The sequence below is a fragment of the Calliphora vicina genome, chromosome 4 (assembly GCF_958450345.1).
Source record: "Calliphora vicina chromosome 4, idCalVici1.1, whole genome shotgun sequence".
Taxonomy (NCBI): domain Eukaryota; kingdom Metazoa; phylum Arthropoda; class Insecta; order Diptera; family Calliphoridae; genus Calliphora; species Calliphora vicina.
The window spans coordinates 29,779,785-29,806,721 of NC_088783.1; the positions used below are offsets into that span (position 1 = coordinate 29,779,785).

At 30.5% G+C, this 26,937-nt stretch overlaps 3 protein-coding genes across 4 annotated transcripts in view; all 3 read left to right on the top strand.

Annotated features, from left to right (window-relative positions):
• fw (furrowed) overlaps positions 1-12,895 on the top strand; it is a 66,057-nt gene extending 53,162 nt beyond the window's left edge. Inside the window, exons 2-13 of one of the 2 annotated variants that reach the window (XM_065507988.1) lie at positions 437-1,174; positions 4,776-4,928; positions 6,154-6,303; positions 9,297-9,473; positions 9,598-9,893; positions 9,949-10,357; positions 10,424-10,603; positions 10,670-10,796; positions 10,854-10,966; positions 11,370-11,723; positions 11,790-12,278; positions 12,345-12,895. In XM_065507988.1, the coding sequence (XP_065364060.1) occupies positions 437-1,174; positions 4,776-4,928; positions 6,154-6,303; positions 9,297-9,473; positions 9,598-9,893; positions 9,949-10,357; positions 10,424-10,603; positions 10,670-10,796; positions 10,854-10,966; positions 11,370-11,723; positions 11,790-12,278; positions 12,345-12,478 (3,320 nt within the window). In that variant the 3' untranslated portion in view covers positions 12,479-12,895. The remainder of the gene's footprint in view (positions 1-436; positions 1,175-4,775; positions 4,929-6,153; positions 6,304-9,296; positions 9,474-9,597; positions 9,894-9,948; positions 10,358-10,423; positions 10,604-10,669; positions 10,797-10,853; positions 10,967-11,369; positions 11,724-11,789; positions 12,279-12,344) is intronic. The other variant, XM_065507989.1, reaches the window with a different exon arrangement.
• A 6,854-nt stretch (positions 12,896-19,749) lies between these two features.
• Positions 19,750-20,316, top strand: LOC135958954 (uncharacterized). The gene has a single exon (XM_065509903.1). The coding sequence runs from the start codon at positions 19,754-19,756 to the stop codon at positions 20,150-20,152; it is 399 nt and encodes a 132-aa protein (XP_065365975.1). The 5' UTR covers positions 19,750-19,753; the 3' UTR covers positions 20,153-20,316.
• A 4,978-nt stretch (positions 20,317-25,294) lies between these two features.
• Positions 25,295-26,157, top strand: tsg (twisted gastrulation). Its single transcript, XM_065509211.1, has 2 exons — positions 25,295-25,846; positions 25,930-26,157. Exons 1-2 carry the CDS (start codon positions 25,295-25,297, stop codon positions 26,155-26,157), a joined length of 780 nt encoding a protein of 259 aa, XP_065365283.1.
• Positions 26,158-26,937: the final 780 nt, after the last annotated feature.

Sequence of the window (26,937 nt, forward strand, 5' to 3'; positions counted from 1 at the left end):
TGGGATGTGCCTCTTCTATATAGTTTGTTTGTCTCAGCAATGATGAGGTTCAATAAACTTTAAGTTAAATGCGGAATCTTTATTTATTAAATGAAGAGAAAAATAAATACATATGTACGTATAAAAAATAGGCGTTATTATGGCAAAATAAATAGAAATATAAAATGCCAGTAATTGTTTGTAATTAACACATTTTTTTGTTATTGTTAAATTGTGAAATAGACAAATTGTTTTTAAGTGTCATGTCATATAGTTATGGACAGTGTTAACATAAATAAATTTATAAAAAATTTTATGACAAAGTGATTTCATGTATAATTGGCTAATTTGGTTGATTTAAAACTTTAATGATTAAATTTAAAACAACTTAATTTTTAATGATTTAAATGCATTTTTTTTTTTAAATTTATTTTTATATTTTTCTTTTTATTTTCAGTTTGTGGCCCTCCTGCAGTTCCTCTTAATGCAAAAGTGCAAACAGTGTCAGATGGTTCTTCCATTTTAGAAGCAAAATACGAATGTGATTCGGGTTATGAACTTTTTGGTCCCACGTCCATTAAATGCGATTCCCGCACGGGCTGGGAAAAAGAATTGCCCTTCTGTGGCACAAATGTGGCGTACCGTAAGCCCGTTAATCAAAGCTCCTATACACGGGCTGGTCCCGCCCACTATGCCAACGATGGCCAGCCGGGCAATAAAAATCCCGATGGCCAACAATGTTCTGAAACACAAAAGGAACCCTCCCCCTGGTGGCGAGTAGATCTATTAACGCCACAAGCCGTCAGAGTTGTACGCATAACCACCAGAGGCTGTTGCGGTCATCAGCCTTTACAAGATTTGGAAATTAGAGTGGGCAACAGCAGTGCAGATTTACAGAGAAATCCTTTGTGTGCCTGGTATCCAGGCACTTTAGATGAGGGCATTACCAAGACATTTACTTGTGCTCGCCCTTTAGTGGGCCAATATGTGGCCATACAATTGGTGGGTGTCGAAGGCAGTCTTAGTTTATGCGAAGTGGAAGTGTTTACCAATGATGAATTTTCTGTTGACCGTTGCTTAAGTTCAAACTTGGCGGTGGACACTGTGTTGACGACTTTCTCCAAGACGTGTTATGAATTTCACGTAACAAAGGGAGAGAATTTCGAAAAGGCCCAACAAATGTGCACAACTACGGGTAAGTTAATGTTTTTTAAATGAATTAACAAAATAATTATGTACTTTATTTTTATTTTATGCTTTTGTAAATGATGTGAAACGTGTCATTTAATGTGACTGGCCTTGAAGTCAAATAGTTGTCATAGTTTTGTTTTTCTTTTTGTTGAAATTAATCTGCGAGGGAACTTTTTGCACAATAGAGTTATTATTTTGAATTTTGTCATTAACTTATGAAGAATTTTTAAATACATCTAAAGAATTTAGATGCTGTGCAAAATAGTTAGCTAACAGTCATATTAATTCTAGACATTATATGAAGGTCTTCAGCAAATGGGCCAAAGAACTTTTTGTAAGTTAAATAAGATGAGCTGAAATCAGTTTTTGTATTTTAAAAGAGCATGCTAAATCCGTTTTTCTATAAAAGAATAAAATTATGTCCTTCATTTTAATTTATTTCTCATTATAATATTCCAGATTTAGATTTCAATCTTATTATTAAACAAAAAGTTTTTCTATCGATTTGAAATACATACATACATATGTATATAATTAAAAATGCTATTTATAGCATGACAATTTGATAATAACGGTTTTTTTGTAGTGATATTTAATCGTTAACGGTAATTTCGGAAATGGCATTTTAGAGGTAACGGTAGTCGAGCCGAAATTAGTTAACTACAACTTTACGGGTACGGTGAGCCAACCTCGTTCAAAATAATTAATTTACCATAAAACTATTTAACTTTAAATTGGCTTATTGATACTGACCCATTAACTTGTAATTATAGATCGTTTTATTGCACAATTACAGTTTACTTATGTAGTAGATCAAACTAAGGTTCGATCGTAGATATTTTAAAATTTAACACTCTGTTAAATAGAGTTTAGTTTAATTACTATAAAATACAATATTGTACAATAGTTTAGTTTCAGGTATGATATGTTTAAGCCTAGATTGTATGCAGTTTATCGTGTCATTAATAGTTGTTTTTTGACTTAAAGATTATTGATTAAATTGAGATGTTGTTTTTGAATTGTAGATTATGTTGTCTTGATTACTTGTTTCTAGTTTAGGTAGCCAATATTGACGAATAAACCTTGTCTACGAAAACTCGAAGTAGAAATAGCTGTTGAAAATAAATTTAATAAAAATACAACCACATCAAAATATAATATTCAGGAAAACCAACCATTTTGTTATATAGAATCTATCAATTTAGTACCAATAGGAATAAAACGACAAAGCAGTAAAAATGCATTTAAGAGCACATAGAAAATAGAAATTATGAAACAATTGTCGGCACCCGTAACCTCCTGAGACCGAGCACGATCGGTTATTTGCCTGTAAACAACTCGAATGTTGACAAAGCTAAAAAATTGCGTTACCAATGACGCACCTTCTTCTGGTTATCTGGTCAGATTACAAGAATTAGGTGCTTAAAATGTTATTATAACCCATGTTCTCTTTATACCGACCACTGGTTTAAACGTCCAACTATTTACAGAGAAAAAAGGTTTAACTGATTCCTGATTAATATAGAGTTTAAACTTTCTCTAAACGAAATAGGCAGATAATCTCTGAACATAGTTTAGCTCAATCTAAATGTAAAGATTGTTCCAAAATTCACTCAAGATTTGAATTTGCCGCCATTTTGTGCAAGAAAGTGTTGCAAATATGACAAAAGGAAACAATAATAAAAGTTTAGAGGTCAAAATTTGAAATTTTGTATAAAATATGTTTTGGATATTGGTTGAACTTCGTGAACTGTAAAGAGAGAGTAATTAAAAAGTTCAGGGGTTATCCAAAAACAAGCTGTTCAAATATCAATATCGAAGCGGTGCATGAGAGTGTTGGAGAAAGTCAAGGAACATTAATTCGGCGTTGTTGACATAATAATTATCTGCTTATACTTACTGAACATTTGCACTCCATGCTTACAAAGTTCAATTGAAATAAGAAGTGAAGCCAGTCACTGTTTGGGGCGAATTTTGGGCTGGATGCATTACTGAGGAATAGTTCTTCGAATATAAGGCTGGTCAAGCTGTGACTCTTTCTAGCCAAATTGGATGATATTTATGTAGACGTCATGAAGCGTCATGTGGATTCAACAAGACGTTACCACATGCCATACACCTCGTGAACATTGTCTCTTGTTTCGTTAGTCACAATAGATGGTGTGATTTAACCAGAGATCGAAAATAACTCGTCCATATACCAAAAAACCCAAATTGTGATTTATATTTTTGTGAAAAAATAAATCACTGAAAATAACAGTTATAAAATGATTTTTATTTAAATGGTTTGGTATGACTTTTATTCGTTTTTGTTGTTTTTTTAATGGTTTGGTGTGAGATAAACAATTCATTTGTTCTTGTTCTTAATAACTGTTACTTTCTCTTTTATTTACATACAATAACATATTATTAATAATTTTTAACAAATTATGGAAATAATATGATAAGTATGAAGTAATGAAGTCTGAGTAACAAAAATGTTTAAAATTGTTATTAATCTTTTGATACATTTTATAATTTTACGAAAAAAATAAATTATAAATCACTCATCCAGATTGTTTGTGTTTGTTTCTTTTCTGTTTCTCTCAACCCCAAACCTAAAATGTTCTCGAATAAATCACTCTCTCACACTCAAAATATCACAAAAAAATATTTTTAAATGGCTGCGAATGAGAATTTACCCTTGAAATGAAAATGAACCCGTTATTTTCGGTCTCTGGATTTAACACAATTGGATTTCTGAGGAATTGAAAGAGGAATTTCCACATTGCATTTATGGTCATGGAAAATTTCCACAAAAATAGAAAAAGCCTTGGAGGCCATTTGTCCGATGTGGAATTGTACATAACCCTATCCTGTGTAGGTTATGATTGAATACAAAATTCCAATCTCAATAAAAAATTGTGCTTTATATTTAATAAAAACTGTGCGAAAATATTGGTAATTCCTTTAAATACACAGTTTTGTGGTAGTAACCAAATTAATTCAAGTACATCAAATTTGGTCATTTTATTTAATCGTATTTTGAACCAAATTTCTGCAATCAATACATTTGAATGATTTCGTTTAATATTCAATTGACTTCAAATTCGGTTTTTTAACTGAATCAATTCGTAAGATCATTCCAAAAAGTGATGGGCAAAAAACCATTGCAAAAAGAAAAGTATCTCTGATGTAAACTTAATTTCTCCTATTTAGTCATTGAACATAGTGACATAAACATTTCTAAATTAAGATTTTATTTTTCTTTTAATATTTTTAAAGTTATTCATCATTGAATTTTTGTATTTATGTTGTTTTGCAGATGTGTTGGACTAATAAATCAGTTAAAAAATATTGAACCTCTTAATTAGAAGTAATCATTTATATGTATATATTTTTGTGTTCTTTTCTATTATTCAGGAATTTTACTATTAAAGCATTTTTCCATATATTTAGTTTTCCAAGAACTAATCCAGTTTTTTTTGCGGTCATTTTAAACAATTTGACTTTAAAGACAACATTTAAAGTTAAAGTTCATTGTAACCAAATGGTGTCACAAAAGAATTAACAACTTGCAATATTTGTTATTTTTATTTGTTTATAATCTTAATTTTATTTTTAAGGTGGCAATTTGGTGCACGATTTTCGTGGAGCTGCCAACGATTACATACTGGCTGAATTGGAACGACGCAAATCGGAATTGAAAACACAACTAGTCTGGATTGGTGCACAAAAGGAGCCGGGAATAACATCACGCACTTGGAAATGGGTGAATGGTGAGTTATTTTTAGTATTATTATTATTAAATACTTAAGTAAATGAAAAATGTACTCGTGCAATTCTGTTTTAAATCATTTAATGTACTTACAAAATAATTGTTAATTGAATTAACATGAGTTTAAATCAGACATAAAACTTGTAAAATGTTTACAATTGAAGATTACACATTGATACACAAATTAACAAAAAATTATGCAGGGGTCTCATATAAAAATGTTCTTTTCAAAATTGAAATTTATTGAAAAAGTGCATTTGTTTAAACTTAAAGTCTTAAAAAGTCTCTTCCCAGCAGTTAAGCAAGTGGTCAATGTATCCCTTATAGACAGTAGTGGTTACTATTGTCTGATCATTTGACCGACTCCAATTTATATATTTTGGGACATTTGACACGTATGTTCAGTTTGTAGTGCTTTATACATGCCATGGTTACTTTATACATGCCAGATAATCTAGCGTGATGTCTATTATCACTTAAGTGTCTCTAAGTAATCTAGAGTGTAGTCACTTACAATTTTTATTTTGTACTGCACTTTTTTGTGAGTAAACTCATGACAAATTCATTATCTTATTAATAAAATATTTGGCTTTTTATTATTTTTGTCAAAAACCTTAATTTTCTAATTATGAATAACAAACCTTCAAACTATTGCCAAAAATGTTGCTGGGTTTTTATTTAAAAATTAATTTGCAAAAATGTCATAATTAAAACCAGTTTTTTTTTATTAATTTTATAATAATAACTTGATTTATTATTAAAGCATAGCTTTTAATAACCCTGAAATTTAATGTTTGAAAAAAGAAAGTACTAAATGAGCATTGAGGAACGTTTAACCAAAAAAGTGTTTCTAATTTAAAAAAAAAACATTACCACCGCCACTACTATTTACCCAGGGCAGGTTCACAAACAATAAAATTTATAATGCTAGAAACATACAATATTTAATAAACAATAATCAATATCATTGGCCATATTGGTTTCCCCGTAAACAACATGGTCACACTTATTATGGATATTTTTATTAATATTTATGTTTTATTGTGTGCGGGTACAAACTCGTACCAATTATGGCTATAGACGGACGGGGGATTTCAATTCAAAACGTTCTTTCTTTTTGTATGAAAAATGAAAGTTATTTTAACTATTGCGACATATTAATATTATTAATTGTTTATATATTTTTGTGTAATGTTAATGATTTTCTTGTTGTGTTTTGTTTACAGGTGAAGTTGTACAGAAACCAGCTTGGGGTAAAGATCAACCCAATAATTATAATGGAGAACAAAATTGCGTGGTATTGGATGGTGGCCGCAATTGGTTGTGGAATGATGTGGGCTGTAATCTGGATTATTTGCATTTCATATGTCAGCATGGTAAGTTTAAGTTTGTTGAAATTAGCAAAATAAATATTTATTTATATAGATACTTGCATTGAGTGTCATCACATTAATTATGTATGTATATAAACTAATTTAAGCAATTAAGCGCTGTTATTTACTCCAAATTGAATTTCAGACTTGTATAGGGAGTAAGTTCAGAACAAGACAGAGATTGGCATTTCTATTGAAAGGTTCACGGTACCGAAAATTATTTTTGGTAAAACCAAAATTTTGTTGAAAAAAATTGTCCGAAGATATTGCTGGATATTGCCATTCATTAAAAATTTGGTTAAAAAATATTGTTTCGAAATTGACCATTGTCCGTCCATTGAAATGTTTTTTATTTGATACTAATATTGTCTATGTACATGACTAGTAATCGAGATATAGGCAGAAATAGGTAAACATCGTAGTAGTGGTTATTTGTTTATAAGTATTTCAGTAGTTTTGTGGACCGATTTTAAATAGAAACCTTATCAGGACAATATCCGATATATTGATGCATTAATCATGCTTTTATTGTATTTAGGGGCTTCGAAATGATGATTTCAATAGCCAAGGGGACATCGCTATATCGACACTGATTGACAAACTTATATATACTCTTACCATTCCGGTGAAGGGTATACAAATTATAAGAGGCGAAATAAAGTTTGATTAACTCTGTGGATTTTTCATTTGATTTTGTTTGAATTTGTACGTCGCATTCTTGTACCTATATCATCGTTTGTTTCGCGATCGTTTTTATCATGTGGCTAAATACTTAATTTCAAATAGTAAGTGGCTACCCAAAGTTGCTCACCACAAAAAAAAATCAGTTCTTATCTGAATTCCAAGAAATGTTATATTCAGCAGGTTCTTGCATTTCATTTCAAGAGATATTTATGTTGAATTGGACATAGGTAGGTCGTACATTTTTTTTATACCCTTCACCATGAGTGACAAGCGTATATATAAGTTTGTCATTCCGTTTGTAATTTCAAAATTTTTCATTTGCGAACCCACAAAGTACATATTGGATATAGCCATGTCCGTCTGTCCTTCAGTATGTTGCACCCAAATAACTTATATACATGATTCATACATCAATATATCTGAAATTCTCTCGGCTCGGTTGCTATTAAAAATCGAGACAATTGGTCCACAAATTTACTGAGATATAATGAACAAGGGCAGCCTTGATTTTTTAATTATTATTTATCTATATCTGGTCATTAATATAGACAATATGGATATCCAATAATAGATATTTCAAACAACTTTGCAACTTAAAGGCTTAAATAAGTCGAACCTACAGTGGGTCAAAATCGGAAAACCGAATTTTTTTAGCCAACAAAATTTTTTTTTGTTATAAAATTTTTGTCACTAATAAATTTAAAAAATTAAATTTTTTAAAGAAATTAAAAAAAAAAAATGTCTCATAAATTTTTTTTCAGAGTTGGGGGTAATGCACTAAATGTTGAGTGCAATCAACATTTCACTAGCACTAAATATTATTTTAAAAAATATATTTTTAACTAATTTTCATCAGCTTTAGTGGTAGTGAAACTTATATTTTTATCACTAATATTTTTTAGTGATAGTGATAATTTTTTGCACTAAACTCAAATAGTTAAAAAATTTAACAATAACTAAAAAAAAGCTTCAATAATTTTCTTTGAACTAATATATTCAAAATTAGTGATCATGAAGTTATTCCAGTTTAAACTAGAATACTAAATATACAGATGTTTGTTGAGGAAGCTTCAAAGTGTTTTTCAGCATCCGCAGAAATAATAACACAAAAAAAAAACACTGATAATGTAGGATTCTTAGATTTTGGGAAATTGACAGTAAGTGAAAAAGTTATTGAAGAAATTACTTAGTTTATTAACATCTTCAATATTAGGACCTTCAACCTTTGTGCAGAAAGATTAGATAGAAAGTGAAATACGTGCGTTCCTTTTAAGCTCGGTCACTGATATTTGCAGTCTCAAAAAATATCCAATAATAAGGCAAATGTTTTTTAAATTTAACACGTCTTTGGCTTCTTCTTCTCCAGTAGAGCGTTTATTTTCTTTTAGTAGAATGGTGGATTCTCCTCGGAGAAATAAATTAAGTGATTCGAATTTCAAAAAGCTTGTTTTACTTAAATCCAATAATCTCTAATTATTTTCTGTGTAATTGCTATTTCTCTTTTTATTGTAATATGTGTATTTATATACCGCTTTTACGTTTTTTCCTTAAATATTTTCAAAATATTATTAGTTAAAAAATTTCTGGTCCCAATTGAAAGTTACACTCATTTAAATTCGGAAAATGTGTTTATCTAAAAATGTATCGGAAACTATTTTTCTTTAAAATGGAATACTCACAAAGATAATGCAAGGTCTTGAAATTTTTAATGTTTTTGGTATATTGCATTTCACAATTAATGGAATTTTGAGCTGACTTTACTTAGTTCCTTATAGCAAACGTGATGTCAAAATATGTCGCATGTTAAATCATACCAAAAGTTGAAAAAAACAACAAACGAAAACCTTTTAACATGACAACTATCAATAAAGCCACACCATTTTACTTTAGTTAACCAAGAAATACTTAGCTTGAAAAATTGTTCACAGATTTTAGCAGTTTTCTAGATGCAGTCGAAAACGAATTCTGTTTTTTGCAGCGTTTTTGTACCCATGTTTTTTACTAATTTATAGCCAACGACACAACATACGAATGTCGCGTTCTTGACCGTGGAAATGTCCATATACATTATAAAGGCGTCATAAATAATTAGCAAGTGTTCCAAACAGTTGTTGATTATTATTTTGCCTTTATCTGTCATCATTTCAAACCCATATTTTCAAATACCACTAAATAGTTCATATTTTCAATTGTTCAACAAAGTGTTAAACTTTCCAAACACTAACTTCAAGCATATGTATTTTTCCAACTAACTTCCTCCTAAATGCGAGTATTAACATATATTTTTTAACAAACTTATTTTTATTTTGTAGCACCACTATCTTGTGGCTCACCAGATTCCCAACAAAATACAACAATTGTTGGTAAAAACTATACAATTGACAGTGCGATACAATACAACTGCCCTAAGGGTCATTCATTAATTGGTGATGCAGAACGTACATGTCGCACCGATGGCACATGGAGCGGAAAGGCACCCACTTGTAAATGTATGTAAAATAAATCACACAAAACAATTGTTATTTTGTTGCAGTGATTTTGTTGTTTATTAAAAATAAAATTCTATGACTTTGCTACTTTATTAATGCAACACGAAATTTTTTGTATGCTTAGATGTCGATTGCGGTCCATTGCCTGTATTAGAGCACGGTTCAGTGTTTCTGTCCGAACAGCGCACAAGTTATGGTGTACAGGCCACTTATAGTTGTCATGAAAATTATACACTGATTGGCAATGAGAATCGAACCTGTGAGCTGGATGGTTGGACGGGCAAGCAGCCGGAATGTTTGGTAGATTGGTGTCCTGAACCACCAGAGATACAAGGCGGCTCTGTGGTGGTGACCGACAAGAGAGCAGGCTCAACGGCCACCTATGCATGTGAAACTGGTTATGTGTTGGTGGGAGAACCGGTAAGTTGTTGGAAATGTTAAATAAAATAAATCTTCTAATAATGTTATCTTTAAGGTTATATCTTGCGGCTTGGGAGGAGAATGGTCAAGTAAGGCACCTTCCTGTCGTTTTGTGGATTGTGGCTCTCCAGCCCGTCCTGATCATGGTGTGGCTGTATTGATAAATTCCTCAACTACTGTGGGCTCTATGGTAAAATATGAATGTGAAGATGATTATTGGCTGGATGGTCCTTCTGATCTGTTCTGCACTAAAGAAGGCAAATGGTCGGGAGATGCTCCTGTATGTGATTTAGTGACATGTGATACGCCTCATGTACCACCAGGCTCATTTGTGGTGGGCTATGATTATAATGTTCATTCAAAAATTACATACAACTGTGATCCGGGCCATGTGTTGAGAGGCAATCCTATTTTGGAATGTTTAGATTCGGGAGATTGGAGCACAGATGCTCCCTTCTGTGAATGTAAGGAAGATTGGAAAAAAATTGTTAAATGATTAAAAATCAATAAGTTTTTTGATATATTTATAGACATTGACTGTGGCACTATCACTCCTGTACCTTATGGCAGTCATAAATATACTACTAATACCACCTATGTTGGATCCGAAGTAACCTTTAGCTGTTCTCAGTCTCATAAACTAAGTGGTGTCCCTAAACGTACTTGTCTGGAGTCGGGAGTTTGGAGTGATTCATCACCAAAATGTGAAGGTTAGTTAGAAGTGAATAAAATCATTTATACCAAAACAAATTTTAACAATTTACAATATTTTACAGAAATACGCTGCACAGAACCAGCTTTGGCTCCTCATAGTTTGCTGTCCGTCACAGGCAATGATCGTATGTATGGTCGTACCTTAATAAGAACCGCCGAGAGTGCCTCAAATTCAGCTCAAACTTATAGGTAAATTATAAAAATGCTCAACTTCGTAATGAAAATAATATAATCTTGACTTTATAGAATTGGAGCTTTAGCTAAATATCGCTGTGAGCGTGGTTACAAAATGGTGGGTGAAGCTTTGGTTACCTGTGAAGACAATGGTCAATGGAGTGGCAATGTTCCTGAATGTGTTTGTAAGTTTTAATACTTCTAAGCTATCATATCAAAAAATTATTTGGATACCGAAATAATCACAGCTATCGTCAATAAAATGTGAAATTTTGTTCCCAAGAAATGTTCATTTTCCTTGAAAGGGAAATTGCTATCTTGATATTCCCATGAACTTTTCATTCACAATAGTTGATTTTTGTTTACAAAATTCCATATAAAAATTTCATAACATGAGAATTTTTTCACTTGAACAAAGTTGATGAAAGAGAAATGGGAAGAACAAAATTTACTAAACTTCTTGCTCGATATCGAAAGCCATTATCTCAAATATCAAAAATACGATTAATTTTACTCGATATCGAATGCTTTAATTCGGCTCTTGCTATGAATATAAACTAAGTTTTAACAATTTATTTACTTTTGAAGATGTTGAATGTGGAGCTCCCTTGAATATCACCTATGGCAAAGTAACCTTGGCCACAAATGTCACCTATTACGGAGCAGCTGTCCTGTACGAGTGTGATACTAATTTCAAGTTAGATGGCGTTTCCAGACGTTTGTGTACCGAAGATGGCAGCTGGAGTCATGAGGCCCCACATTGTGTTGAAATCACCTGCGATGAACCAGATTTAAGTGAAAGTCTTATAGTGGAGGCTGGTGAGAGATCAGTGGGTTCCTTAGCCAAATTTAGATGCCAAAGAGGACGTAATTTGATTGGTAATGATACGAGGGTGTGTCAAAAATCTGGCAAATGGACGGGTAAAACTCCAGCGTGTAAACGTAAGTGTAATTTTGAAATCAAAATATAAAATTCATTATTAATAATTTAAATGAAATCATTTAAAGCTGTTGATTGTGGACGTCCCTTGCCCATTGAGAATGGTAGAGTAATTGTGGTCAATGAATCTACCCTATATGGTGGCTCGGCTGAATATCATTGCATACCAGGATTCAATCGTATTGGCCAATATTTGCGTAAATGTACTGAAGATGGTATGTGGAGTGGAGATGAGCCTCGTTGTGAATTGACCGCTACAGAAGCTCAAGAAAGTGGCAGCTTAGGAACAGGCATTGCTATAGGAGCCACCGTTATTATAGCTTTACTCATTTTGATTGGTCTGATATTCATACACCGCAATAAAGCCAGGCCGGTAAAGAATACGGAAAATATACAAGCGGCCGAATCTAAAGACGAAAGAAATGCTGCTGTCATGTCCTATTCAACACTAGAAGCTAATAATAGAAATATGCACTTGGATAATGGACCGCCAGCTACTTTTAATACGTTCCAAGGTGGAAGGGGTATGAATGGAAATGGTACAGCAAGTCGGGGAGGTAAGATACTTCCCCTATATACCAAATAAATTGTTTCAATTAATTGAATTTCTTTTTTTTTTCCAGAAAATATCTACGATCAAATACCCAACGAACAGTTCTACGATGCCCCTTATGAAATGCGCACAAATGATGAGGTCTATGAACCAGAACCCACAGCTAGCAATGTCATCACTATTAATGGTATATCTGTTAGATAAACTTTTATATATCTTTTTTATAAGATTGTTAGTTTACTTGAACAGCTATATTCCAAAATTGTTTTATTTAAAGAAAATGAAAAAAAATGACTGTATTATTATCAAAATTTGATTGAAATAACTTTATTCCTTAAGTATCCTAAAAAAAACAAGAAAGAAAAAAACAAATTTAAAACGTATGTTTTGTAGATTTTGTATAAAGAAAATTTAATTATAATTGTTTAGTTTGTTAAGTATTTTTTTTTTGTTTTAAATATAAGTTTTATTGTATGTGTACATGTAAATATTTAATTAGTGAGTATGTGATTTGTTATAATATAAATACTTAAACTTATATACATATTTATTTTGGCCTTTAACTAATAACTACTTAATGAAAACAAAACAAACAATTTAGTACTTATGGTAAAAAAATAAATATAATAATAGTATGTATTTAATAAAAAAAGTAATAAATAACTTACAAGTTTGTATTTTTTTATTTGATATGGTAACTCGTATTAAGCAGAAAGCTTTTTATGAGCTTTTGGGGTTTAGTGTGTTGTGTTTGATTTAAATGGTTATTCGTTTAGATTAATAATTTCGATTAAAATTGGTAAAATTAGTATTTGGTTTTTTGATTAAATATATTTAAGTTGCAAATAACTTGTTAAAACTTTAAAAAAACATAAAAATATAAATAAGATTTCAAAATTTCTATGAGGATTTGTGGGAAAAACATTCATATGAAATTTATTAAAGAAATTTCACTTTATTAAATTTAAATTTTTAAAAATGAGAAAATTTCAGCATTAATTCTTATAAATGTACATAAATATATCGAAACATAATATGCCTTGTCAATTTGGCGCTTTTCAATAACACATAAGTCACATTTTGCCAGTCAGCGCTTTTATGAGCAAACGCAATTTTGTTTAAATCAAAGTGGTTGACATCAGAACTGATAAATTTAAATCGATTATCGATTTCAAAACAATAGATTTGAAATGGTGTGAATAATTGCGATCGATTTCAAGAATAATTTTTTAACTGAGGGCTTATTATTTTTTATTAAAATAAAGTTTAGATGACAATAGCAAATAATTTAGACAGAAAATGTTATACAAATTAATTCAGTATCATAATAATGAAGGATTAGAAAAATAATAAAACGAAAATAATATTTTTTATAGTTTTTGAAATGGATTTCCATCACATACCGGATAACTCAAAACTTCGATCAAATAAATCAAACCTGAAGAAAATATTTTTCAAATATTTCTGTTAATATAAATATTACATTACTTTTAAGAAATAATCTCATATAAAACAGTATACATAATTTTTAGCACATTTTTATCCAAACAATTTTTATATTTATCACGGACTTTCTTAAACTCATCCTTCATTAATGCTTCTTCCACATACATATATGTCTCATTTCTTATGTATTGTGCTACACCCTTCATGGTCCTAAGAATTTGCGATGGGACCCTCTGTATAAGATAAATACTGCTATTGCCCTCTGTTCCCCACAGTTGGATTCCAAGTGTCCGAATTGGTTTTAAAACTCTTTTATACAGGATGACTTTATAGTCAAGGCTACCAAATTATTTAAAACTAAAATAAATCTAACCAGAAACCGAAATGCTCAGAAATTGAAAATAAAAAATCAGCCTAAACTGTAATAGATATTAACCAAAAAACAGATTCAAGAAAGTTGGCTATAATATCATTTCTAGGGAGCGGATTTTAATGCATTTGTTATTGAAAAAAAAACCTAAAATATGTTTCAAAAAATGACATAAATTTAAAGAATATTAAATTGTAGAGAAGCATTAAAGAATCGCTCAATGTCCAAAAATTACTTCACATTTCCCAGCAGATAGAACTAATATCCACTTTGTTATTGTTTTTTATGCCAAAAGAACGCGATTTAACTACATTTTGTTACATAGCTCCAAAACTGTAGTGGTTTAAAATTGTATGTGGTACACTTGTGTAACATTTCTTTTGTTCACATTTTAAGACGTCATATTAATGGAGGGACAAATCCGAATGCGGTGGGAAGGATCATCTCATGGTTTAAAATTTGACAACTCATATGGAATATTTAAAACGTAATTATACTGAAATGTATGAGACTTAAAATAGATAGTAGAAAAAAATTTTACATAATTTGCTTAATAAATTGTTACAATTTTGTTCAGCTTTACTTTATTTCCCCTGAAATTAGAGTTATTTTGTTGAAGAAAACTAAAATTTAAAATACCTTATAAAATTTATGTAACTAACGGGAGGCAATATTGTTAAAGCTTTTTCTTATAAAAGTTTTTTTCATAATATATAGTTTGAGGAGTACTGCTTAAAAAGTTTAACATTAAAAAAACTTTGCAAGTTTATTGTCAACAGTTAGCTCTAGTTAAATGGATTTTCTTGTTTTACTTGCCAACACTTTCGTTATATTGTTATTCATTAAAAAAATGTTTCATAATAAAGTTTTAAGTTGATTAAATAAAGTTTTATTAAATAAAATTTTAAATTTTATAATGAAAAAACCAGTAAGTGAATTACAAAACAAGTAAGAGTGTTTTATTCGGCTGTGTCGAATGTTGTATGTAGTTTTGGCCTTCTATGGGGACTTGAACCAGTTATGGTCGTCAGAAATGTACAGAAATTTACGTTATATCATTAAATGGACAATCAAATATTTTTCTGATTTTGGGTTTATATGGGGCATATAAGCAAAAGTTGGTAGATCAATTTCATCATGATATTAATTATTATAAGACAATTATGAATGTTTGTGTCATTTTCTGAGGGTGTCCTTGTATGGGGACTAGGGATAACTGTTACAGTAAAATTTCAAAGTAGTTAGAACTAATTTTTGCAAAATTGTATCAGGATTGCTGTATAATCAACATATTTATGACTGCTCATTCCGTATTCCGGGGGACATTTGTATGAGTTCTAGGTGAAATAAAGGACCAATATTGCCCATTTTCAGCCAGCTAACTCCTTTTGTTTGGGACTTATCGCGTTTTCATTAGACTGACGGATGGACAGCTAGATCGTCTTAGAATTTCATAAGAACCCAGAATATATGTAATTTTTGGTTCTACAAACAATATTTCGATATGTTACAAATGGAATGACAAAATCAAAATTTTGGATATTTCCACAATCTCTGGTTATTTTTTATTGTGACGATATACTGACAGTTCTCATACAAAAATTATATTAATTGAGAAAATGGGTCTTGGATTGCACTATGGTTTCAAATACAGTTTTTATGGCATAAATTAAAATAAACATGTCAGAGCTTTTAATTTCAGCACATTTAATGTCCATGGCATATAAATAAATTTAAACAAAAAATAGTCAATTGGACCACGACCACACTCTACGCCCACTAAATGGGAAGGTATCCAAACTGAACTCTTTTTTTATATGTAAAAGAAAATTATATATATTTGTTTTATTTGATTTTTTTTTGTTAATATTCAGATTTTTATTGATTTTTTTAAAGAACCCACTCTATTAGTACATCATATTTGCGCCCGTTAGTTGTCCAATCCGAAAGCATTTCGGTACGGGTAATCAAAAATTGTGCTAAAATAAAATGACAATTGTGGGTGTTTGCTGAAAAATGCTGGAGAGATATGAATAAACACTCAAAATACACACTTTGGCGAACACTTCCACATTTAAACTTCCATGCAAGTTCGTGGCTAAACTTCCATGCAAGTAGTGTTTATAAAAAACCGGTTTGTCGGTTAACCGAAAATTGGCCTTTTTTAGAAAAACGGTTTTTCGGTTAACCGACATTGAAGAAACCGGTTAACCGTCATTTATGTGTAAAAAACTAAAATGGCCAATAAAGTATATACAGCTTTAAAATTTTTAGTTTTTAGTAATCAGGAATGGTTAATATTAAGTAACTATGAATAAACAAAAGAGCTAAGTCCATTTTATTTTGTAAAAATTTCAAAATTATTAGCTCAGTCAAATGGATTTGAGCATAAATATGTTACTAAGTATATAATACTTGTTTATTCATTAAATTTCAACCAAAAAATGTAAATCAATTTTTTAATTAAATATTTGATAATTTTGAAATTTATTATCACCTCGACTTTCTGATATGAAACAGAAAATATTACAAGTCCCAAAAAAGGACTTATAAGATGCAAACGCCCTTCTTCTTAGCTGTGGTTATTTGTCATTAAAGATCATACTAAATAAGTAATAAAACTGCATTAACAGACTTCAAAAATATTTAAAATCAAGTATTTTAGAACGTTTTGTGTCTCCCCTGTAATATTTCTGAAAAGGACTTTGTACACTAAGCTAACGAAATGATTAATAAAATAAAATTTTAAGAACAAATGCAGTTATGGTTTCAAATCAGACCAATAATGTGTGTACAATGAATATAAAAAATACACAAAACCATGAGATTTCTTAAATTTAGACCTAAATTTTAAAAACCGGATAACCGAGTGATAAAAACCGGATAAACCGGTTAACCGAAAATCAACATTTTAAATTAACCGGTTCGCAAAAAACCGAGATTTCGAAGAAAAACCGGTTTTTCGGTTAACCGGTTTATAAACACTACATGCAAGTTCGTAAAACTACACAATCACAATATCAAGAATTACGACAAGGACTCAACAAAAATTAAATTGAAATATATGCCATAAAACTACTTAACTTGGGCTACATTTGCCAATTTTGAAATACTTTATAACTTTATTTTTTAAGGTTTGCTCGTTATACAATTGTAATACTGTTTTAACACTTATTTAAGAATACGTGTTTAAAGTTTCAACTTTGAAAGCCTAGCAGACCAGCAGTGTTGTCAACTGCTTTTTTAAATACATTTTCTTGATTGCTTGGAGTATTGTCTTTAGGAAAATAAATTAATTTTTAACAATTTAAAAAAAAAAATTTTGAATTTTTGCAAAAAAAAAATCGATTTGGGACCATAGTGGATTATATGAATCTATGTCGACTGCCTATAATTAACATTCAAGTATTATATAGTCGTCAAATTTGACTGTTTATATTATGAAAAAGTTTATGTTTAAATATTGATTGTAGAAGTCATACGATTTTTGGAAAAAATAAAGAATTTGAAAAACTAGAGATCTGTTTTTTTGGTCGACTTAGAGCAGCACAAGTAAGAGTGTTTACTTGTTCCGAATCTTATATAACCTTCACCAAAGTTGGTTGAAAAAATCGAGGTAGTCGCTATTTTATGCTTATATCTCAGCCTTTTATTGTCCGATTTTCAGTCAGACTGCAAAACGGAATTATATGTACGGAAATTTTAAAAACTTACCGATGTTTAAATTATCGCCAGTACAAAATCACCTGAAAGAATATAAGTTTTTTAAGAATTAGAAAAATATATATAAATTATTTAGTAAATATATTTTTTTTATTTTCATGATAATTTTCATAATAACGGCACCATATTAACCTAATTAAAATATTAAAAAATTTAAAAAGGGAAACCGTTTTTTACATATTTTTTTTAAAATCATCAATTCGGTATTTTGTAACGTTTAATCGCCTTTTATAATTATTTTTTTATTCTTATTCAAGACCAAGTTTGGCTACCGTTACCGCTAAGCTATCATTAGCCCTTTCAGCTCAACTACCGTTACCGCTAAATAACCGCTAAACAAAAAACAGCAGTTACCGCTACCGCTAAATACCCTTACCGAAATAAATAATTGTAATTACCGTTACCGCTTAAATGATGTATCGAAATGATCGACATTAGCGTTACCGTTATCTTTTAACCGTTTCGAATAGTTAGCCAACCCTGCTCAATTGTTCTAATTTTTTGTATTTATTTTGCCTGCCATTTATATCTTTCAATATAAAAAGTTGTCAGTTCCATGTCCGATTCCAATCTGAAATGATCTAACGTTCTAACGTTGGAGAACATGGTAATTTTTTTTATTTTCTTGACCATTTTCATAATAACGGCACCTATTAACCTAATTAAAATATTCAAAAATCTAAAAAGGGAAACCGGTTTTTTACATATTTTTTAATTCATCAATTCGGTATTTTGTAATGTTTAATCGCTTTTTATAATTATTTTTTGATTTTTATTCAAGACTAAGTTTGGCTACCGTTACCGCTAAGCTATCATTAGCCCTCTCAGCTTAACTTCCGTTACCGGATGTTCTCGTTGGAGAACATGGTAATTTTAACTGATAATTTTAAACAAAAACTGACAAAAAAATATTTAGAATTTCGATGCAAAACAACGATTTTTGCATTTTTTATATAAGTTTGCATTTTTAAGCTATTTTTCCTGAAGAACTTCTGCACTGAACGGAGACGGACTGGTGTCGTACTACAGGTGAAAGCTACAGCAAATACACGACTACAGGCTAATCATAAGCTTTAACGAAAACATAACTACTTCTGTGGAAATTATTCTTGACTAAATGAGAATTATACTAAATAATTATAAACCACCGATTACTAAACTACTTCTAAGTAAGACAAACGGTAGTAGCGAATAAATTGAAAATAAATTTTCTATTAACGAAAACTATTGTACCAACTTTAAGTAAATGTTTTAAAATATGTTAAACTATCTAAAAACCCGTGTGAATACATGTAAACAGGAAATTATAATTTATGTATATATTTTGTCTGTATCTTAGCATTTTTATCGCAAAATAAACATCTGTGTAAACTAGCATTTATTTACTCTCCTTCGTGGAAAAATTTACTTAAAATATTATTAAAATTTAAGCGCTAAATATGTTTCCATTACCTACTCTGGCTACGGCTGGTTGTAAACTAAAACCAGGCTGACAAAATTTCCAAGTACAATCTTAAGGATTTTATGACAACGCAAATGTTTACAGGATTTTAGAAATGTTAAGCCGTGAGTCGCTAGCATATTCTTGGAAAATAAGTACAGTTTAACTGTGTTTACTACATGTCCATCATGATGGACGTCAATTTAAATACAATACCTATGGAAATGTATTTTCCCGCCATTTTTCATATTTGCTCAACATATGCTAACTAATATTGGCGCGAATATAGCATCGCTAAACGGCTTTAAAGGTACCTGATTGCCCTTCAGGTACTTTGTAGCATTTGGTATAAATACTGCTGTAAGTTGATGCAGTAAATCAGTTCCTGTTGCAAATCACTGCAACTCACAAACAAGTTTAGTAAAACAAAAATATCTTTTTCCCAGTGAAATTTTTTAAAAAAAATTATAAATTTTCAATCAGTTCAAATTTGATAAACATGATTTTGGCAGCTCGCAAGCATCTTTTTGCTACCAATATCATTTTCTTTTTCATCATTTATGTAGTGCAGAAATTCATACAGGTCTTCTGTATAATTGAGGAGAAGGCCTGCAATAATGCCAATTGTACCCCAAATAATCGATGTGACGATCGTTGTATTAAACCCATTGCTGAATCAACTCCAGCAAAGCCAGCTGTATTAACACCTCCTCAATCACCAATTCCAGCAGTGAAAGGTCTTCGTCTGATACCATTGGCCATGCGCAAAACCATGCGCAATTTCGGTTACGGCGAAGGACACTATCAAATGTTCGTGGAGGAGAAACAGCGTAAACAACCCACCTCCAAAGCTCGCTTAAATGCGGCCGTTGCTGAAGTTAAACTCAATCCAAATTAGTTTCAGTGGTTACAGCCAAGAAATAAACAAACGTTTGCTCATTTAATACAGAACAAATGTTTGACAATTTTACTATGTACTTCCTAATTTTTAATAAAGTTCAAATCTATTTCTCCCTGTTGTGCATAGTTAATACAAAAAAAACTCTTGAATTTGATTTTTATCGTACTGTGGAGAAATGCAATTAAAACTGCAAGATGAAATTTTTATATTAGATAAATATCAATCAAATGTCTAAGACCGTATTTAAATTGTTATTAGTTTACTTTGTATTAAATGTTATTCGTTTTGTAATTTTTCAAGAAACAAAAAAATATAGATCTGTTTTGTGGATTTTGTTTTTAACCAAAATAATAATTTTTATTTTTGAAAAAATTGTTAAATAAATTATTTAACACAAGCAGGCATTATTACGTTTAATGAAATAAGTGTGATTATTATTTACATTTCCGTTTTGACTCTGACGTTCGGCAAGTGTTTGAAATGTCAACAAATTTTTTGTATAAAAAAATAACAAAAACCTAATTTTACTTAATAAGTGTGCAAGATCCATGTCTAGGTACAGTTATTTGCTTTCTAAAATATCATTCTTAATGATATTTGTTCAAAATATTTGAAATGGTTGAGGAAAATGGTTTTCTACAGTGTTTTTGAACTACAGACAAACTATAAAACACCCTATTAAAAAAATGTTCCATTCAATTCCATTTGAATGAGATAATAATTTGCAAAAAAACCGCAGCATAAATAATTCCAAAATTTTTACGTAAACAGTGTATAGTTACGTATTTTAGCGCTTGGTATTAAAATCTCAATTTGCATAAAAAATGGACTTAGCACGTTTGCACACTAAGAGTCTATTTACATTGGGATTAATCGCAGCAATTTACATTTAAAGTTGGTTTGAAACCCCTTTCACGTTTACGCATAACAATTTGTGCCATGCTACATTTAATAACAACATTTGACAATTGAAAAACCAAACAAGAAAAATCCTCTTAAATCCAAATCCCAAATTTTTCCTACCCCGTTTGCTCTTCTACACTTCTACTCAACAAATGAAAGCAGTTGCTGCGATTTATCGCACGAAAAGTTGACAATGTATTATAAGCTATAAGCTAACGATATGCAGTATTATTTCAGTTCCTCTGAATTTCTACTAGAAAAAAACCGGTTTCAGCCATTTGAAAAATAATGCGTACATATTTTTAAGCAAACAAGTGTCTCTGCTTTATTTGCTTTGGCGGACTTATAAATGGAATTAGTCTTCTGACTTTTCTCTTTCATTTCCGGCAATAATAAACATAACAAATTAACAATACAAAACAGCTACAATTAAATGTCAAAATAAATAAATTTAGAAGTAGACTTGTTTATTTATTTTCACAAAATTTAAGAACAGCTAATTAATTAGTATCTAGAAAGTCTTTGTTTAATAGATATTATTAAACAAAGACTGTCTAGATACTAATGAGCTGTTTTTAGAAGTAATTATAATGATGATTTTAAATGTGAAATTAAAACTTAGAGCTGGTCTTAACACTAGTACAACGAAGTACAACTTACATTAGTTATGTAAACGATAATTTCAAATTATACTTATTTCATCATAGATTTAGGGTTGTCTTTGAATGTAATTACAGATAATTTTTTTACTTTTTTTTTTCAAAATGGGCCCTTTTTTGTTTCTCAAAAGAATGCTTACATAATTTCCTTGATGTAAGCTTTTCTTTAAATTGCTCAAAATAATGCTTAGATCTATTCCAACCTCTGTAGCTGACCCGACAGCCGTTGTCCTGTCCAAATTAAAAAAATTCTAGTATTCGATTTGTGAATTTATGAGAAGCGGCTTGAATTCAAATTTAAAAAGAAAAAAAACCGTATTGTTGAATGATAATTTTTATTTATATACTTAGCCCATAGAATAAAATATACATAGAAGCGCTACAAGAACCAAAGTTTGTTGTCAAAAACCTAAGTCTTGCAACAACAGAATATGTACATATGTACAATCAATGTACATATTTTGGCCAAGTTATTAGCGAATTTAGATATTTTGATTTTTTATATAAAAAATAGATTTTTGTTCAAAAATATGAGTGATCACAGATCGAGCTGCTTTTCTTGCTTAAACGTTTATTGGCCAAGTTATTAGCGAACTTAGATATTTTGAGTTTTTATATAAAAAATCGTTTTTTTGTCAGAAATATAAGTGATCACTGATCGAGTTCCTTTTCTCGATTAAACGCTTATTGGCCAAGTTATTAGCAAATTTAGTTATTTTGAGTTTTTATATAAAAAATAGTTTTTTTGTCAGAAATATAAGCGATCACAGATCGAGCTCCTTATCATGATTAAACGCTTATTGGCCAAGTTAAGTTTTTATATAAACAATTGATTTTTGGGCAGAAATATGAGTGATCACAGATCGAGCTCCTTTTCTTGATTAAAAGCTTATTTGCCAAGTTATTAGCGAATTTAGAAAATTTGAGTTTTTATATAAAAAATCGATTTTTGGACAGAAATATGAGTGATCACAGATCGATTACCTTTTCTCGATTAAACGCTTATTGTCCAAGTTATTAACGGATATTTTGAGTTTTTATATAAAAAATCGTTTTTTTGTCAGAAATATAAGTGATCACAGATCGAGCTGCTTTTCTTGATTAAACATTTATTGGCCACGTTACTAACGATTTTAGATATTGTGAGTTTTTATATAAAAAATCGATTTTTGGTCAGAAATATGAGTGATCACAGATCGAGCTCCTTTTCTTGATTAAACGTTTATTGGCCACGTTACTAACGATTTTAGATATTGTGAGTTTTTATATAAAAAATCGAGTTTTGGTCAGAAATATGAGTGATCACAGATCGAGCTCCTTTTCTTGATTAAACGCTTATTGGCCAAGTTATTACCGAATTTAGAATTTTTTGAATTTTTATATAAAAAATCGATTTTTGACAGAAATATGAGTGATCACAGATCGAGCTCCTTTTCTTGATTAAACATTTATTGGCCACTTTACTAACGATTTAAGATATTGTGAGTTTTTATATAAAAAATCGATTTTTGGTCAGAAATATGAGTGATCAAAAATCGAGATTTCTTTTTCTTGACTAAACGCTTATTGGCCAAGTTATTAGCGAATTTAGATAATTTGAGTTTTTATATAAAAAATTGATTTTTGGACAGAAATATGAGTGATCACAGATCGAGCTCCTTTTCTTGATTAAACGCTTATTGGTCAAGTTATTAGCGAATTTAGATATTTTGAGTATTTATATAAAAAATTGATTTTTTTTTGTCAGAAATATAAGTGATCACAGATCGAGGTCCTTTTCTTAATTAAACGTTTCTTGGCCAAGTTATTAGCGAATTTAGATATTTTGAGTTTTTATATAAAAAATCGATTTTTGGTCAAAAATATTAGTGAGCACAGATCGGTCTCCTTTTCTTGATTAAAGGCTTATTGGCCAAGTTATTAGCGAATTTAGATATTTTGAGTTTTTATATAAAAAATCGAATTTTCGTCAGAAATATGAGTGATCACAGATCGAGCTGATTTTCTTGATTAAACGCTTATTGGCCAAGTTATTAGCAAATTTAGATATTTGAGTTTTTATATAAAAAATCGATTTTTGGTCAGATTACAGATCGAGCTCCTTTTCTTGATTAAGCGCTTATTGGCCAAGAATTATCGAATGTAGATATTTTGAGTTTTTATATAAAAAATTGATTTTTGGTCAGAAATATGAGTGATCACAGATTGAGCTGCTTTTCTCGAGTAAACGTTTATTAGCCAAGTTATTAGCGATTTAAGCTATTGTATTTTATATAAGTAATAGAATTTTGGTCTGAAATATTAGTGATCACAGATCGATGTATTTTGCAGATGTATTTAATAAGTGGGCGTATTAGTGGACGTAGATATTTAAAAACTGCGAACATCCTGAACTTATTTTATACCTAAAATGTAAGGATCACATGGTTTCTTATGCCGATTAACAATAAGAATGCCCCAGAGTTGGGAAACTTTAAACCCCCCCTCAAATGAAATTCTGATATAAACTTTCAAAACGCCGAAACACGTGTCTTTTTTTTGTCTCCTCTATCAAAATTTATTAGTCGGACCATGTAATTTTTGTTGTGCTTTATAGTGTAATTTTGGTTAAATACCAAAATTCTTATTAGAATACTTAGTAGACAATAAAATGTCTACCATAAAATTAAGAAACATTTTAACATTTTTAATCCCATAGTAAAATGTCAAACAGAGTTTGAGTATCTTAAGGATTTATCTAAAACGTTATAAAAACATGCTTTCTTAATAAACCGAAAAACATGCAGCTGACAGACAATGTGCTCTAACATTCGAGTGAACATACCAAAGACTCATAAAATAGAACCAGATTTAAATTTACTTAGTTTGTTTAAATCTACCTGTAATTAGAAAAACTGTAGATAGGCGAGAGGACATGGGTGGTTTATGGGCCTTATCGACAAATTCTTATTATACACATACAGAGATACACTAAACTAATTCTTGGTACCAAAACACACACGCTATCATTACATTGCTACAACAAATTTGGGCAATTTAAATTCCAATAGTTAAAATGACTGAGATTACGAAATTGTCGTTACCAAAAACTAAATTAATAACAAGAAAAAGACAGGAAAGCAACAACATCAAACAAATTATGAAGCAGCTAGTTGCTACCTGTTGCTTTAATTTATCCCTAAAAAGGAAAAGGTACCTTTGTAATTTCATATAAATACTTATTCTACAATGTGTGTGTGAGAGCGTTGACAAACTAATTTGTATGTGACCTTTTCTTGCTGTTATTTGTTATTGTTGTTGTTTTGTGTTTTAATTTTGGGAAAATCATAGTTGTCATATGGATTTCCCATTACATTTAAGAATGGGTTTTTGGAAAATGTATATTAGTTGTTTAAAAACTTTTAAAGTGTACACACTAGCTCTTGCACCCCTCGGTAACTCAAGGAAAACTACAGCAAGCAAGAAAGCAAGCAATCAAAAGTGTAAAGGATATCAAGGATATATGCAGTGATTTTTTATTTTTTAATAAAATTGTTTGTTTCTTGTTCTCTCTGTGTCGTTTAACAAACTAATTGAAATGTGTACATTAGTGTTTATAAAGTATTTGTTGTACTCGTGCGTTGTGTTGTATGTCATTGTAATAACCCCCAGTGTCAAAGGCGATGGCTGCAACGAATTCGTATGTGGCTCAGTAGTCTCCAAGTGTCTTTTGACACAAAGTTGTACGTGTAAACTTTCTGATTGCTATTGTTGCAAGGATTGTCTTAATTGTTTGGGGGAACTGTATATAGAATGCTGCAGCTGTTTGGATATGTGTCCCCAACACAATGACACTTTAAGTGCTCTGGCGCCAAAATCTCAAATTGGCGACTTTGAGGGAGTGCCAGAACTCTTCGACACCCTCACAGCCGAAGAGGATGAAGATCAATGGTCCACGATACGTTTTCCCATGCGCAACAGTTTACAGCGCCACTACAACATGGTCACAGGATCATTTGGTTTTGGTGATGAGCTTGATGCGGATGCTTTTGCTCACAAACAACAACAACCGGCCACGGTTAATTGTACGGTCATCTATTTGAATAGCTGTACAACCAACAAAAAGTGTTTACAATATTGTGAGAGTATGGTAAGTATTTGAAATAATGCGAAAAAAATTTTTCAAAATTCAAAATAGATTTTTCTAATTTGTAATTTATTTAATTGTTATAGGGTTCAAATAGTTATCGTTGGTTTCATGATGGCTGCTGTGAATGTGTTGGTGCCAACTGTTACAATTATGGCATCAATGAAAGTCGTTGCACTGCTTGCCCTGACGATGATGAGGAGGAGGACGATGAAGATATGAATGGTGAAAATATGGATGATGCTGATTATGCTGGAGAGAATGAGGATGATATGTCTTGGGATTATGGCGAAGATGAAATGAATTATAATTAAAAACTGGAACAACAACAAAAAAAGACAAAGAAAAAAATATTGACTGTAAATTTGTAAATTATTAGAAATAAGTATGTAGCGTTTAGATTTAAAATTGTCACTTATAAATGTTTGCTTTAATAAAATAAATATTTTTTTAAGATACATATGTATATTGGACCTGCTTTAATAATCAACAATTTTTTTTATGAATTTGAATGGTTTTAATTTTATGTAATCGGGGATTTGAAGATATCGAGAAATTTTGAAATTAGCATACCTCTTTTGTGGATAGATTCCAAATTATGTCTAAGAGACATTCAATTAAAAAGAATTTTATTCAGTCTTGACCCATAGCATATCTTACAGGATATAACAGTAACGAATCCACCACTCACCATATTTCAACTTTTAAAGTATCAGTATACTCCATCATGGCACCTGTATGTTCACTTAGCCACATATTCCTATTCTGGATAAGTATGGAGAATTTAAAATGAAAGACAAATCTAATTATTTTTTAAAATGTTTAGCTTTTATTTTCAAAAATGTGTACAATATAAATTTATTCAAAGTATTGGCCATTGTTAGTTATGATCTTTTCCCACATTTCTGGCAGGTGAAGCAAAATTTCCAAAACCACTTCTTTCTAAATAGTTTTTAACAGGTATTTCAACATGTAGCCTAGGGTTATCATGATAACGGTTTCATGACTGACCGCATATTCTGGGCGTTTTTCGAATTAGTTGCATTCGGTATAGGTTACGTGTGAATTTCAGCAACTAGGCTTTGGAGTCGATT